At 44.4% G+C, this 15,052-nt stretch overlaps 2 protein-coding genes across 5 annotated transcripts; one reads left to right on the top strand and one right to left on the bottom strand.

The window, feature by feature from the left end:
• Positions 1–2,894: 2,894 nt before the first annotated feature.
• Positions 2,895–4,583, bottom strand: LOC123427907 (probable phospholipase A2 homolog 1). The gene is made up of 3 exons (XM_045112047.1): positions 4,431–4,583; positions 4,206–4,325; positions 2,895–3,337 (listed from the first exon to the last, which is right to left on the bottom strand). Exons 1-3 carry the CDS (start codon positions 4,549–4,551, stop codon positions 3,159–3,161), a joined length of 420 nt encoding a protein of 139 aa, XP_044967982.1. The 5' UTR covers positions 4,552–4,583; the 3' UTR covers positions 2,895–3,158.
• A 31-nt stretch (positions 4,584–4,614) lies between these two features.
• LOC123427906 (homoserine kinase-like) lies at positions 4,615–10,367 on the top strand. 4 transcript variants are annotated; one of them, XM_045112045.1, is made up of 3 exons: positions 4,615–5,849; positions 9,911–9,943; positions 10,045–10,367. In XM_045112045.1, the coding sequence occupies exon 1, from the start codon at positions 4,712–4,714 to the stop codon at positions 5,843–5,845; it is 1,134 nt and encodes a 377-aa protein (XP_044967980.1). In that variant the 5' UTR covers positions 4,615–4,711; the 3' UTR covers positions 5,846–5,849; positions 9,911–9,943; positions 10,045–10,367. The 4 variants fall into 4 exon arrangements, 2 of the variants coding, with proteins under 2 accessions (XP_044967980.1, XP_044967981.1); XR_006622452.1 differs by having other exon boundaries at positions 4,615–6,970; XM_045112046.1 differs by lacking the exon at positions 9,911–9,943.
• Positions 10,368–15,052: the final 4,685 nt, after the last annotated feature.

Here is a 15,052-nt window from a genome sequence, read left to right as displayed (position 1 = left end):
ACTGCACTACTTTTCTTAGGTTTTCTGCAGATTTTTTGTAACCAACTACTATGCTTTTATCCTTGCAGAGGCAGGGTTCAAGACAATAAACAATACAAAACAAGAACTCAGAAACTTCTCTAGCATTCAAGTTCAACGGGGGACCAAGAACAGACAGAAATATTGCAAAGATCAAAATTCAGTTGCAAACACGTGGGGCTACAGAAGAATTTTTGCAAATTGAAGTATATCGCATAGGAAGTACAGAGGGAGAGTTCCAAAACTCCAAATTGAATGTGTGAAACTAGATGATGCTCTTTTCTTTTTGCCAAAATAGGGTCCTTATCTGGCCTGATGTATTTATGGGGAGAATGGTTTAATGCATGGTAATTTATTGCATAATATTTTTCATAGTTTTGCCTGATCCAAAACATTGTTGCGGGCAAATTCGTGTTGCTGGCCTGAATTTTTTGTGTTTTGCTCTGCAGTAGTTCCCTGTTGCCTAGGCCATAGCGTGCAGCAGCGGCGACTGTTAGAAATAGTGAGGGGAGGGGGATGAAGAGTTGCAAGGATCTGTGCGGGTGGTGCTGTGTGTTTTTTTGGGCAGGACGTGGTAAACTGGTAATCATGGAGGGAATGAAACTTCCTATTTTTTGGGAAGGGGGACTGCACGTGAGGCAGTTTTCTAAAATGGGGTGGCCGCTAGATCCTGCTGCACAGCAAGCGCCCTATGTAGGAAGGTGTTTGTTTCCAGGGACTTTTTGGTGTAGGGACTAAAAAAAGTCTTAAAAAAGACTTTTAAGTTGGGACTAAAAAAAAGTCCCGGGACTTCTCAAACAAATAGGGTCGTAACGGCGTCTTTTTTTTAGACCCTAGGACTAAAAAAAAATCTAGTCCCTTAAAAAGAAACATCACCTAAGGCTGCTCATAATGGGGAGTAACTAGGAGTAGTAACATAATGTTGTTACTACTCTATGTTACTACCTCCATAGTGGGGAGTAACATACATGTGGTGTCATGCAAACTAGCATTTATTAGGTTATAGACACATAATGCATTGAAATATGTGATGTGATGGTAACTAGCTATGTTACTACCACCATCTCTCTCCGCATTAATTACTTGCCACGTCAGATTTTTTACCTACGTGACGTTGATGTTACTACTTAGGGCATCTTCAATGGTTGTAAGATAGTTGTTGGTAATTTTGACACATAGGATTTTTGATGATGTGTCATTGCAATAAATGAGGAAAGAGAACAAGGTTGTATGTAAATTAACCAACACCCTTGCACAAGCTCCAATGTAGAATGAGAGAGCACCTTATTTATTACCTCACATCTTATTGGGCAAACTAGATACAACCCATTGGAGTAGTTGTATGTTAAGGTGTTGGCTGATGACATGACATATTTTACCAACAAGCTAACCAACAAACTGTTGGAGATGCCCTTAGTTACTTCCCACTATGGCTAGTCTAAGTGGTTCTATGGCCTCCACATTACCACATAGGGAAACGTCTCATAGCATCTGTAGGAGGTGTCTTCACGCGGTGCCATGTTTGCAATGAGTGTCCCCTTACCCCGATGGCCAACACGCACCACCTCATTGCTCGTCGGTGTCCGTCCAAAAGACGGCATGCTGTGCCTATAATACGAAAGCCCTTCACATGCCAGAACGTACTCACCGAATACAAAGTGCCACCAGGGGATATCTTGCCCGAAGTTGAAGCGCACGCTCCACCGTTGCCCTTCCTCCAGAACCCATACATTAGGGCAGGTGATAAATGCGAGCCTTCCATGCACCTTCGTCAGAGCTTGTTCGGTTAATCCCCACCACAAAGGGATTGAAGGGGTTTGAGGTGGATTTTGGCTTGCTGGGGATTTAATCCCTTTCAATCCCCTTCAAACCCCTTGAAATCCTGTGGAACCGAACAAGGCCTCAGGCGGTAGTGATCACTCCGGACTGGCAGGGTATGGTGGTGGAGACGACGCGTTCGTCCTTGAGGTCGAACGACATGATCTTTGCGCCGCCACCTCCGGTGACCCTAACCCAGTATGTCATGTCGACGACGCTTACGATACCGGCGGCAGGCCTGGTAATCGCGTCGTCGGGCTCGACGGGCACCTCCCGCCATGCAGCCTCCCCAACTGAAAGACCTAGAAAGACTCTACCCTCTAAATCTAGTGTATTTCCTTTTTTTAAGGGAAATGTAGTATATTTCTTGGTGGCATCATATGCGTGCAGTTTAATTCAGAGTACTAGCGCCTCCTTTATCTATTTAGGCCCTGTTTGAAACCTATTATATAATTCATTTTTTATAATCTGTCATGTCTCCAAACAAGACAGATTATGGTGTAGATTATAAAATTAGATGGATAAATTATTAAAAACTCACAATCTACTCTACCCCAGCTAAAATCAGATTATGAATTGCTAATGACCCATTACCCTTGTAAAGTTGGAGATAATTACATTCCTGTCACCGCCACCCTCCTCTTTCTTAAAAAAAGGGCAGACAGATCATTATGCAATGTAAAATCTGGATTACAGTTTATATAATCTGGCCTCCAAACATGCCCACCTAGATTATTTTTATTATAATCTATTGTGGTTCCAAACAGGGCCTTATTTTGATGCAATATTTATCTGCCCGTTCCGTTCCCAGACCCCACCTTGTGTGGAATCTTCTATGCATTGGGTCTGTCATTTTTAATTATCTGTCCATTCCAAATTAGGGGACTAACAATAAATGTATGATCTATGAACACCTCCTTGATATCAATTTATCATTGTATCTCCAACCTGGCTATTTTAGCAATTCTTGTATTTATGTTATCAATACATTCCTCCAGTATTTCAATGACCCATGGAGCAAAGATAACTAGAAGAACAATAATCGAAGCAGACCACAGTTAGAGGAATACCATGAAGAAAGAGTTATTCTCAAATTGGAGAGTGATGAGATTTCGACAATTATATGGCAACTCTGTATACAAAAATGCCCAGGCAGAAGATCTGATACTATATGCTGCAAACAGCGCAGCAACCTAAAATTATATCTGGCTGCCCAAAACAATGTGATATAACTAACAGAAGTAAAACTACAGTATAGTCATCAAAGGAAGTCAATCTTCAATCAACCAAGCAATGCACCGAGTACCTCTTCAAGGCCAAAGCTACAGTTCTAACTTCTGGCTGCCCAACTGGCTGAGCATGATCGCCATGTCCATACCCTGAGTCATCGTCGCCATAGCCAATTCATACGGGCATTTCTTGGAGAAGCCGACCTTGCCAGCCTTCTTCACTTTCCTCATGCAGTTTTTGAACTTCTCATGGCATTTGATACTCATCAGGCCTGATAAATTTGCATTTATGCAAAGAAAAAGAACCATGAGACTGCGGATTCAGAGTACAGATCTTCAGATAAACAGCTTGAGTGCAAACTTTCTTTCGCATCACAAGCATCATATTTCCATTGTGTTTCATGCATGCATGTTACAGAGAAACTGGTTATCCATGGTGCAAGAAAAAGAAAGCAACATAATTATAGATTTATATGAATGTGAGGAATGCACCGATTGATCTGGCGGGTGTCATCTTTCACCTGAAGGTAAAAAGAGGTGCCATCTGTACAATACTATGACACATGTAATTTAACAGGGAACTGCAAAGCCGTGAAGACACAGCCACAGATCAGCAAATACTCCGTATAAAATAAAATGATTGACTAAAAACTGTGACTTGTCACTTGTCCCAATGCCATATAATTATAGGAATGTGGAGATGGCATTAATCGATATGGCGGGTGCTGTCCGTCGTTTGGAGGTAAAGTAGTGTGACCCATGGCAACCTGGTGCAATGTTGAACATCCACTGGGTGTGGATGCTACAGAGCCGTGCAGTTTACCTAAACCACACACAATTTTTCACTGAGCGACAGATGGGCGAAAACATCAGTTCATATATGCAATTGTGAACCAAACTGCCGCTGCATTTGCCATTACTAAATGACAGAGCAGAGTAGAGCCAGCAACAATTGAAAGTCTGAATTCTGAAACTGTGTAGCCATTGCTCATCTTATCAACTGTCAGTACCATTCGAATTCACATGTCCAAACAATACATTACAGCGTATCGTTGTTCATGGCGGCCAGGGTTTGTGCAATCCAGATGCCATTGTTTCTTTCTGAAGCAGGATGATGTATGTATGTATGCATAGTAGTACCTTTCTTGTCGACGCAGTGGTCGTGGTCGCGGCAGCAGGCGTCGAGGTCGTCGCAGGGCTCTTCCCCCTCGCACCCGCTCCACCCCACGCCGCAGAACTTGCCGTACCGGATCCCCACCGCTGCCACCCATCCAATCCCATCCATGGTCAGAGCATCCTCAGATCAGATCAGAAAGAAATCGTTACACTCGATTGACCGAATCAGGGGAGGACGAGGAGGCTCACAGTCGCAATTGAGCGTCGCGCACGACCGGCTGCACGGCGGCGGCGGCGGCGACGCGGCCGCGGAGCCCCCGGCCAGGAGGAGGAGGACGAGCAGGACGGCCATCGCCATCGCCATCGCCATCGCCGGTTGGTGGTGGAGATTGTTTTCTTGGAGCCACGGTGGTGGCGGGCCACGCCTGTCGGTCACTCTTCAGACTTCTGGTTGTTCCCAAAGCCCAAGCCCAGACCTTTTCCCCGAACCCCACCCACCCACGCGCGCACCGGCCAGTCCACCCCCCACAATGGCGGCGGCGGCGGCGGCGTCTCCGGCCACCGCTCCGTCCTCCTTCCCCTCCACCCGCAAGGCAGCGCTGCTCTCCGTTCGCGTCCCGAGCAAGCTCAGAGCCTCCGCCGCGGCGGCATCGGCCGACCCGCCCCCGGCCTTCAGGTCCGTCACGACGTTCGCGCCGGCCACGGTGGCGAACCTCGGCCCGGGCTTCGACTTCCTGGGCTGCGCCGTCTCCGACGCCTCGCTCTCCCTCGGCGACACCGTGACCGCCACGCTCGACCCCACGCTGCCCGCCGGCACGGTCGCCATCTCCGGCATCACCTCCCCGTCCCGCCCGCGCCTCGCCCACCGCCTCTCCCGCGACCCGCTCCGCAACTGCGCGGGCATCGCCGCCGTCGCCGCGCTCCGCGCTCTCGGCGTCCGCTCGCACGGCGTCTCGCTCAGCCTCGCCAAGGGCTTGCCGCTCGGCTCCGGCCTCGGCTCCTCGGCCGCCTCCGCAGCCGCCGCAGCCAAGGCCGTGGACGCGCTCTTCGGCTCGCTGCTCCCCCGCGACAACCTCGTCCTCGCCGGTCTTGAGTCCGAGAAGGCCGTCAGCGGATTCCACGCCGACAACATCTCCCCGGCCATCCTCGGGGGCTTCGTCCTCGTGCGGAGCTATGAGCCTTTCCGCCTTGTCCAGCTCCCCTGCCCGCCCGCACTCGACCTCTGCTTCGTCCTCGTCACCCCTGAGTTCGAGGCGCCCACCAGCAAGATGCGAGCTGCCCTGCCCAAGAATGTCGCCCTCGGCCACCATGTCCGCAATTCCAGCCAGGCCGCTGCGCTCGTCGCTGCCGTGCTGCAGGGTGACGCCGCACTCATCGGTTCCGCAATGTCCTCTGACTTCATCGTCGAGCCCACCAGGGCACCGCTGATTCCCGGCATGGCCGCGGTGAAGGCCGCCGCTCTGGAAGCCGGAGCACTGGGATGCACCATCAGCGGAGCGGGCCCAACCGCTGTGGCTGTAATCGAGGGAGAGGAGAAGGGGGAGGAGATCGCCCAGAGGATGGTTGAGGCCTTCCTTTCAGCGGGGAAGCTGAAAGCCACCGCCACCATCGCACAGCTTGATAGAGATGGCGCCAGGGTTATCTCCACCTCAAGTTTTGAGTAGGAAGGTACATTGTCTTGTTTGTGTGTCTATTACTCTGATTGAACATTTTTGTCCGTGATTCGGTGCGGTAGATGTTTGGAGGTTCTCCCAAATTAGTCTATTACCACTCAGTTGTTGGTCCTAATTGTTTGTTAAAAATTCTGAATGAGTGAAAGTAAGATCTGTGAATCGATTTATCATTTAATGTGAAATTGTAATCATATTATCCATCCCTGACCGAGTTGCTCAACTTGTTGGACAGCAGCCTCAAAGCAACATGGCGATGTATCATTCCCTCTGTTAACATTTTTGTTTTGTTTCATGGATGGTTTAAACTTTTATGAATCTATAAACCTGTGCGATTTGTTGGTTCCCCTGTGTCTACCGTAACCATTTCAACATATTTATTAGTGATATTTTAGATTTCTGTTGCTAGCTGTGGTCAGTCCAAGGAGGCAATAACTAAGGATGCACTAGTTAGGTGATAGGTTCTGTATGAACCATAAGGATCAGGGGGTACTGGTAAGGAAGAGGGGCAGAAGGCTGGATGTTTTCGCTGTGCTCAACCCAGGAATGTAGTGAAAGAGTGTAAAACTGTCCTGTTTTGTCACAGTCAGATAGGTGTAAAACTGTCCTGTTTTGTATTCACCGTGGAATTGGATTTTAAGACAAAAAATGTTGGGACAGTAGCAGGTAACTGGAGTCAAGGAAATAAATAAACAATCTGCAAAAGGTGCAGAATGTTGGATGGTGTGGAATGCTCAGATACTGACAGTGGAAGTAGTGCCTCATAGTGCTAATAACCAGGGGCTCTCTCAGGATATGCAGGATGGTCCGGACAGCTTTGCAAGAGGACTGGGGCTTAGTACACAGGTGATTGCAGAGGTAAACAGAGGACTTGATGAGGAGCAGGAGGCTATAGGATAACAACTGGTTGGAGGTGATTTGGGGGAGGAAATTCAAATAGAGACCAGATCTTACAAGCAAAAAAAAGTGGAGCTTGGAGGTGTATTAGAAATGTCAGCAAGGAAAAGGATAATATAGTAGATGAGAATAGGAGGAGGACTAGCAGGAATGTGCCAGACCAGCATGTAATGGAGAAAGCAATGGACAGGGCTAAGGTGAAGAATTTGGAAGTTCCAATTGGTGAGTCTACTTCCTTCAATTTTCCTACAGTTTTAAATACTGCACATGAAAAACTAGTAAGTGTAGCTGCTACTACAGGTGTTAAATTAGGTGGAAATTAAGGAATCTGTAGAAGTTTTAAAGAAACTAGAAGAAGCTAGGCGCAATTTGTTTGAAGCTAGTTCTGGTAAGAACAGTAAAGATTTGTTTTGTAGTGGCTCTAAGAAAAAAAAGTCTTAATGTAGCTAGAGGTATGGGGGAGGCTGATAAAGTAAAGTTTTTTAAAGAAACTACTGTAGAGGATACCATTTTATCTGTAGGTGTGCAGGAAACAAAGCCAACTAGTTATGGTGCTGATTGGTTAAATAATATTAGTGGTAGAAATAATTTTTCCTTGGTATGTGTTCCATCAGTAGGACTGAGTGGTGGTATTATGTTAGGAGTAGATAGTGATTGTTTTGAAGTAATGGAAGCTGAATCGGGTGATTTTCATGCTAGAATGACAGTTTGAGAGGGAAGCTCTAATAACAAATGGAATTTTGCTACTGTGTATGGGGCTGCGCATTGTAAAGACAAGGAAGCCTGTTTGATTGAGCTAGTCCATATTTTTGTAATGAGCTCCCTCTGTTAGTTGGAGGAGACTTTAAGTTGATTAGGAAAATTAGTGATGGTAGTCGGGCTAGGAGATTAAATAAATGGTCCAATCTTTTGTTTTTACTATTATTGAGCATTGTGAGTTTAAGGAGGTCGAGATTGCAGGTGGTTGTTTTACTTGGTGTAATAACCATAGCTCTCCTTTTTTAAGAAATACTCCCTCCGTCCCAAAATTCTTGTCTTAGTTTTGTCTAGAAATGAGTGTATCTAAATACTAAAGCGTGACTAGATACATTCCTATCTAAACAAATCTAAGACAAGATTTTTGGGACGGAGGGAGTAGTAATTGCAAAGATTCAGAGGAAAAATAGAGAAGAATGCTGGAACATGGAAAGGGAAACTGATGTGTTCTGGCGATAGATTATTACTCCCTCCGTTTCTAAATATAAGCCTTTTTAGAGATTTTAATACGGACTACATACGGATATATATAGATGTATTTTAGTGTAGATTCACTTATTTTGCTCTGTATGTAGTCCGCATTGGAATCTCTAAAAGGCTTATATTTAGTAACAGAGGGAGGATTACTTAGATCTTGTGTTAGTAATCTGCCTTTATATATTTTATCTATGTATTATCAAGATGAGAATGTTAAGAAGTATCATCTAGTCAATTGGCAAGAGATTTGTCAACCTATAAAGCAAGGGGGGCTAGGGGTGTTAGACTTATCTGTAATGAATACATATCTGCTTAGTAGATATCTGTGGAAGCTCGAAAATGAGGAGGGTTTATGGCAGGAGTTAATTAGGAGTAAATACCTTAGTTTCTGCATTCACTAAAGTTCTATTCTTCCGATTTTTTCAGCCAGCTGAATGTTGTCGCTCTTGCTGTTTTGGTTTGTGCACCTTGATATTTCCTTGTGTACCTCTCTAAGACATGGTTGCTGATTTCTTATGTTAATTTCTTCTGTAGTACTTCCTCTGCCTAGGTTTTTCATTTGAAAAATGCCGAGTCTGAGGCCTGATGATTAGCCTAAGAACGGAGATCTGAATCCATTTTCCTGTTGCAGCCTGCTTGGCCGCTGTGCTTGATTGATGCCTCCCCTTCCTTGGTTTCTTGGCTGGGTTTCTCTCAGGAGTAAATTACAAAAACTCCAACATGCATTCGGGCACAGACACACACTCATGTACACAGAGCAGGCTAAATGGGATTCAGGAAGGGATATGTAGAAGCAAATGCTCTGAAGGATTTGGCAGATCGAATGATTGCCCCCACAAGATTCATGTTATGCTTGTTTAAGGAGCATTTTATTTTAGTTTGAGGCTGCCCGATTTCCTTCCATGGTTTATTGCCCGGTGTTTTGCTGTAGAAATCATCATGGAAAGATTTGTTGAGTTCTGAACAGTCTGTCAATTAGAGGTGGTTGTCATCTTTGGACATTAAGGTTAGCAAATACGAGGATACCTAATAATATCTATGTAGTATTCGTCTATATCTGATAAGGAACATCGTGTGCTTGGCCAGCCTGATGATTAACCTTTGCACAAATAATGGAGAACTGAATACTTTCTCAACTCCGTTGAAGCTCGCTTGGCTTTGCCTGCTGTGGTGGATTGTACTCCCTCATGTAAATACTTTAAAACAATTTTCTCTTAGGAATAAATGGGATCATGCATGCATTTACATCTCAGATCTTGCACCAGCCTTGCTAGGTGGGCTCCGGTGAGAGTGTCTGAAGATATAAAAAGTATGAAGGCTTTGGCAAATGAAGAGAATGCCCAGTTCTGTTAAAATCCTAGTTGATGGGGTTTTGGATTATCAATTTATATCAAATGCACAACTTTTTGGAAATAGTTGCTATTTTCTTGTGACATGTTGAGATTTGCAGTTGATTATATTGGCCTTGTCATTGGAGCATTCTGATCAAGCTGCCTGATGATTTCCAATTGTGTTCACTAAGAACTGGAGATTTGAATGCACTTCCCTGTGGAAGTCTGCATGGCCAATCTTGTGGAGTGGCTCTCCTATTAGCTTGCCAGTGTTTCCTTGTATACTGAGAGACTTTTGATGTTGAGCAGCTTGACTTAACTCTTGATTGACCTGGAATTAGCAAGATCAGATAGGTGACTTGTGATGGTTTGGCATGGTCTAGTCAAAACAACAGTTTTCCATCAGTTCTGCTGCCTTTTTGACCACATCTCTCCATTGAGGTCCTGTCACTTGTTTAATCTGTTCTGGTGTGAAGTTGGATGTATTTTTTCAATCAGAAAGTGTCTTAATGTTGACATGTTTTAATCAGAGAAAATATCATGCCTTGCTCATTTGACCATCAAATGATCATAAATGTGATCTTTTTTCTTTTTGTAGGAACAGTAGCGCACAAGCAACACAAAAGCAATGGTATTTGAAACCATTTAATTATATTTGCCTAGTCATGGTTTTCATGTCCAAGCTGGAGTTATGTTCTTATTTTAACCTTTTCTTCTAAACCCTTTGCGCAGAATGATATGGAATAGCAGAGATGCTGTCGTCAAGATCAGAGGCACATGGACTTGATGTGCTTGATGGTGATGCTGTTGGGGAGAGGAGAAACTGGATCTTGCGGCGCCAGGGCTCGTCCTCGACGAGCACCCCGTGGCGGGCCTCCTGGACGATGGACTCCTTGGACAGGGCGAGGTCCATGTCGTCCTAGTGGAAGAGTAGGTCGTTCTTTTGTTCATTCTCCAGCTTTGAATGTTGAATCACGCCAAAACTACTGATATTCTATTGTACCAGAGAACTATCATTTTGTTCATTTTATGGCATAGAAAGTATTGTCAAATTATCATTTTGTTCTTAATTGCATGAGTGATAATTTTGTTACAGATGAGATGCAGCTTCTGAATTTAACTGTATGCATGCAACAGTCGATGTGACAATTGTGCAATTCGTACTGAGCATTTATGAACAGCAAAAGTGTTCAGTGTGTTGATAGTATTAGAGCATATCTCTAGCAATCCCGCAACCGGCTGGCCCGCAAAAAACGTGTAAGGGTTTCCGCAAAACTTTGTTACGGACCGTGAATGCTTCGTGCCGGAGGACTCGTGACATCGTAAATTTTGCATAGCATCAAATAAATTAGGCATTTCAATAATATAAATTCAACTTACAAATATATAAATGGTCCAAAAAGCGATTCACAATACAATAATAATTTTCAATACAACAAATGTTCAAATTCAAATAATTATTACAACACCAAATTGTCTAAATCATACACGAATGAAAATGAATAGAAATGGGATCTGTCGCTCCCCATAGAGTTGCCACCAGTGCTCGATAAGATCATATTGGAGTTAGTGGTGCGAATCACGGTTCTCAATCTTCCGGTAGGTCTTAGGAAAAGCATTGATTTCATCTTTCTAGCATGCCCGACCATCCTTTTAATTCGTTCATCGCCATAAGCTCCTTTGTTTCTTCTTCGTTTGGAGCTCGAAGGTACTCCGGGCCAAAGACCAGGATCATTGCCTTCACAAAGATACAAACACATTTGATGGTGGCATCTTCACCAATGCAAAGAGATTCATCCGTGTAGTCGGCCGGAACGCCATATGCAATCACTCTCATCGCCGTCGATATTTATTGATATGCACTAAAGGCAATCAAACTGGCAACATTCTTACACTGAGTGAAGAAACGACAATTTTTCTTGCAAGCCTCGATGACATGGACAAAAAGTGACCTACACATTTGATATCGCCTACGAAAGAGGTGAGCCGGATATGTGAGTACCTCGGCGAAGTAGCTCTTCATGAGCACCTTGTTGCCGAGAGCTCGGTTGCGGGGAATGCATTACCGACCGACTGTCAATCCATGCCGCTATTTCTTCGGCCCCACCTCAAATTCGTCGACGAGATGAAATAACACTAGGTTGTCATCATCATTGTCGAGGATCAAATCTTCTATTTCCTAATCATCGGACGAAGATGACGAGGACGGATTCCAATCTACCTACAAAGCGAACACAAAACGCCATGAATTTCATCGGAACCTACTCCGGCCAAATTTAGCACGAACCGGTGGGTGTTGGACCTACCTCGCCCGAAGCAAAGCCGCGTCGCACCACCCCTTTCTTCTCCCCGCCGGTCGAATCGAAGTTGTGTCGCACCGCCCCTTTCTTCTTCGGGGTGCCTGAAGCGAAGCCAAGCAGTGCCGCCCTTTTCTTCTCCCCTCCGGTCGAAGCTGCGGTGCGTTGCCCTCTTCCCCCAACATGCGCCGGAACCAACCGGATACGCATACTACGAGCCCGCGCGCCGAGCTCCCAGGTCGATCCATGGCGCGGACGGCGGACACGAGCCGCAAACGTAAATGGTCACCACTGTTATCGAAACTAAGTGGAATGGATGTGGCGTTGGGTGGCGGAGCTTTCGGGCAGCGCAGGGCTACCGGAGGTAGCAACAGGGGGCTGGGATGTGTGGCGGCGACGACGACGGGGAGTGGAGGTAGGAAATGAAGCCGATGGAAGTGAGTTCGCACCAATGAAAAGGGAAACCTACAAAAGCGAGCGAAATCCCGAAGATACGAAGGAATTGGACTCGTGAATTCGGAATCCAAAAAAATTATCAAAATGGCTGGATTTAGAATATGTGCTCGAATTGGGTTTACAACTGCTGGCTATAAGCCATCTTATAGCTAGCTTGTGCAATAGTTAGCTGTAAAAGAGTACTACTTTTATCATATATAGCCCATCTTTCATTCTCACAAAACACCTAGGAGCACGTGCTAGAGCTAGCTCTTCATGAAGAGCCCGCTTCCATTCTCTTTCCTCTTCTCTCTCATCCAACTCAGCAAAAATATAATATTTTAATCCTTACAGCCTGCTGACTTACCTTATTATACTTGCTCTTAGGCTTAAGTCCCTTGTGTGTAGTGCTTAGTGCACGTGCTCATTTGGAGCTTCCTCATGTTTTCCTTTTCTGTGGTCGTGTTTTATTTGATCCTCTTTCTCTTCTTTTCAGAAAAGGTAACTGATTCTTTGTAGTCGTCTGACCTTGTACAAACCGTGGGTTGTGCAACCGCTTGAGTGATGGCTGGCTGAGGCTAGCAGGGACGTTTGTGCTCTAGATCATGGGTGGCAAAATCGATAAAATTGATCCCTAGACAAAACAAATTCAAACCATGTTTAAGATAAATTCATTCAGCTGATCCTTTTGTGTGGCGCCCGACAGTCGGGCGTCACACTACACTATGTAACGCTTAGCATATGAGCGTTACATTTTTGGCAAACGTGGCATCCGGGACCACACTCCTGGTTGTGTGGCGCCTAAGAGAAATGAGCCACACTACATTGTGTGGCGCCTGACTGAAAGGAGTCACACTATCTTATATTAAAACTGATGTAACTTTTAATCCGTACGTCCGATGAAAACATGCCTTATATGAATATTGTGTAATTTTTTGTGTTCTACGCAATGGCGACATTTTCAGCTATATTAGGATAACTTTTTAATGAAAAATCTGTTATAAAAATACATCATAGTATAACTAACCATATTTGTTAAGACTTAAATTTGGCATGATGATAGCCATTGGCCTATAACTCTTATGTATTTGAATCCTACATGAGTTTTGCACTACATAATGTGTACGTTCACGTCATGCTTATGCTTTCCATGTTAGTCATCTTAAACATGTTCATGTCTTGCATCTAAGTGACTAACATGATATAAATGAAATTCCATTACAGAAAGCTACATTTTATAACATCCATAGTAAATCTAGTGAAGGAAGACCCAATATGTCTTGAGCAAGAAGAATCACGGAGCCCATCAATCCACCACATGCAACATGTCTTGTGTTCTTGGTTTGTCCCCTTGCATATTGCAATATATAGGATAACACGTACCTTGCAAAATTCAAAAGAGGCTTCTCCGAGTAAAAACCAACCGCTGGCATATCATGTTGGTTATGTGGAGCTAAAAAGTGGGTATTAAGGCACTAACAATAAGCAAGTAAATGCACGAACCAACACAAGTACAATGAATCAAGTTTTTTAGTGGGGTATGTGGACATTCATAAATCTGAGAACTATGTGACATATAATGTGACAACTAAGTGATAGTAATCTGACAAGTACCGACGAAAACAAAAGTTGTTGAAACATGTGAACGTGAGATCTAGTTTGAAGATCTCGTCGCGACAAAGTCAGTGATGAAAACGGATTTTGATCAAACTTTGCGTAGTTTGACTCCAAACAAATTTTACATGCAGAGTAAAAAAGGAAATGGAGGGAGCATAATACAGCAAAGCCATAGCCGCCATGTTTTGTCTCGTTTCCTCGAAGAAGAAACAAGCACCATGCACTTTCAGCACATTTCATGTGGAAGAAAGAAAGTTTCACCACATTTCACCTGGAAAACAGAAAGCACCATCCACATTTAGTAAATCGGTATGCTCCTATTGCAAGCAACTTTTTGCTTGAGGAAGAACTCCACATCTTCTCACCGGCCTGGTGGCAAGTCACTTCATCAGTTGACCTGTTCGCCTTGCCTACATTTCATTAATCATGATTTTATAATTTCAACAAGCACCAGGGAAGGGGAATCACATCTCTTTGCCTTACTGCAATGTAGTGCCCCATATGTAACCTTCCCTATTTTGGAACCTATTGCATGTGGGTCCACCTTGTCAGAGATATGATGATGTCACTTGTGTCTATGATTTCCTGTGTCACCTTGTGTCCCTTGCATATCTTTCATGCATGCATAGCATAACATATCATAACATCTCCTTGTCCTTGTGATTTCATGTGTCTCTTATTTTTAGTTTCCCTTGCGTGCATGCAAACCATAATGCTTCATGTCATGTCTTGTGTGCACATATCTTGCTAGGTGTGATTGTGTGATCTCGTGATTTCATGTGTTGATATTGCACATATGAATTTTGTGGTGTGAATTAGTGGAGTGTGGTGCTTGGCTTGTTTTTCAAACCCCTTGTTGGTTTCAAACCTTTCTCTCTTTAATTCTCAAGTTCAAAACCTGTTTGCTCCTATGCTGCTTTATAAATGTTACACCTTTAGCCCATTTTATTTGGAGTGTGGGCATGTAGGAGAGGGGTTTTTAAAACCTCTTGTGCTAGAGGTTTTTCTTTATTTCAGATTTAATTAAATCTGTTTGGCAATTATTTTAGTTGCCCAATTAGCCTTTTTGGTATTTTATTCATTTGGGGCATAATTCCCTTATGCCCAGGGATATTTTACCTCTTTTGTTTATGCCTTAGTTTTTCCTAGAAATATCTGTGGCTCTCATGTTGTTTGGATATTAGAGAGGGCCAGGTTTTCCCTCTTTCTATCAAACCTTCGCAGCAGCAGCCCATCTCCTTCCAGGCCCAATACCCCTTCGCTCAACATCAGCAGCCCAGGAGGCGATCGTCTCCTTCCTCCCGGCGTCACGTCTGTACGAACGCAGCTCCACCTCCCGATCGCCTCCCCTTGATCCTGTGGCTCCAACGCCTCCCCCGAGGTAATATAAG

Source organism: Hordeum vulgare, chromosome 2H (genome assembly GCF_904849725.1).
Source record: "Hordeum vulgare subsp. vulgare chromosome 2H, MorexV3_pseudomolecules_assembly, whole genome shotgun sequence".
Lineage (NCBI taxonomy): Eukaryota > Viridiplantae > Streptophyta > Magnoliopsida > Poales > Poaceae > Hordeum > Hordeum vulgare.
Note: the sequence above shows the minus strand (reverse complement) of the source record. Positions and strands in the feature narration are given on the sequence as shown.

Coding starts and splice junctions, on each gene's coding strand:
- LOC123427907 (XM_045112047.1), bottom strand. CDS start 4,551: ATGGCGATGGCGATGGCGATGGCCGTCCTGCTCGTCCTCCTCCTCCTG. Junction 4,326..4,430: donor CGCGACGCTCAATTGCGACT/GTGAGCCTCCTC, acceptor GATGGGTGGCAG/CGGTGGGGATCCGGTACGGC. Junction 3,338..4,205: donor CCACTGCGTCGACAAGAAAG/GTACTACTATGC, acceptor CAAATTTATCAG/GCCTGATGAGTATCAAATGC.
- LOC123427906 (XM_045112046.1), top strand. CDS start 4,712: ATGGCGGCGGCGGCGGCGGCGTCTCCGGCCACCGCTCCGTCCTCCTTC.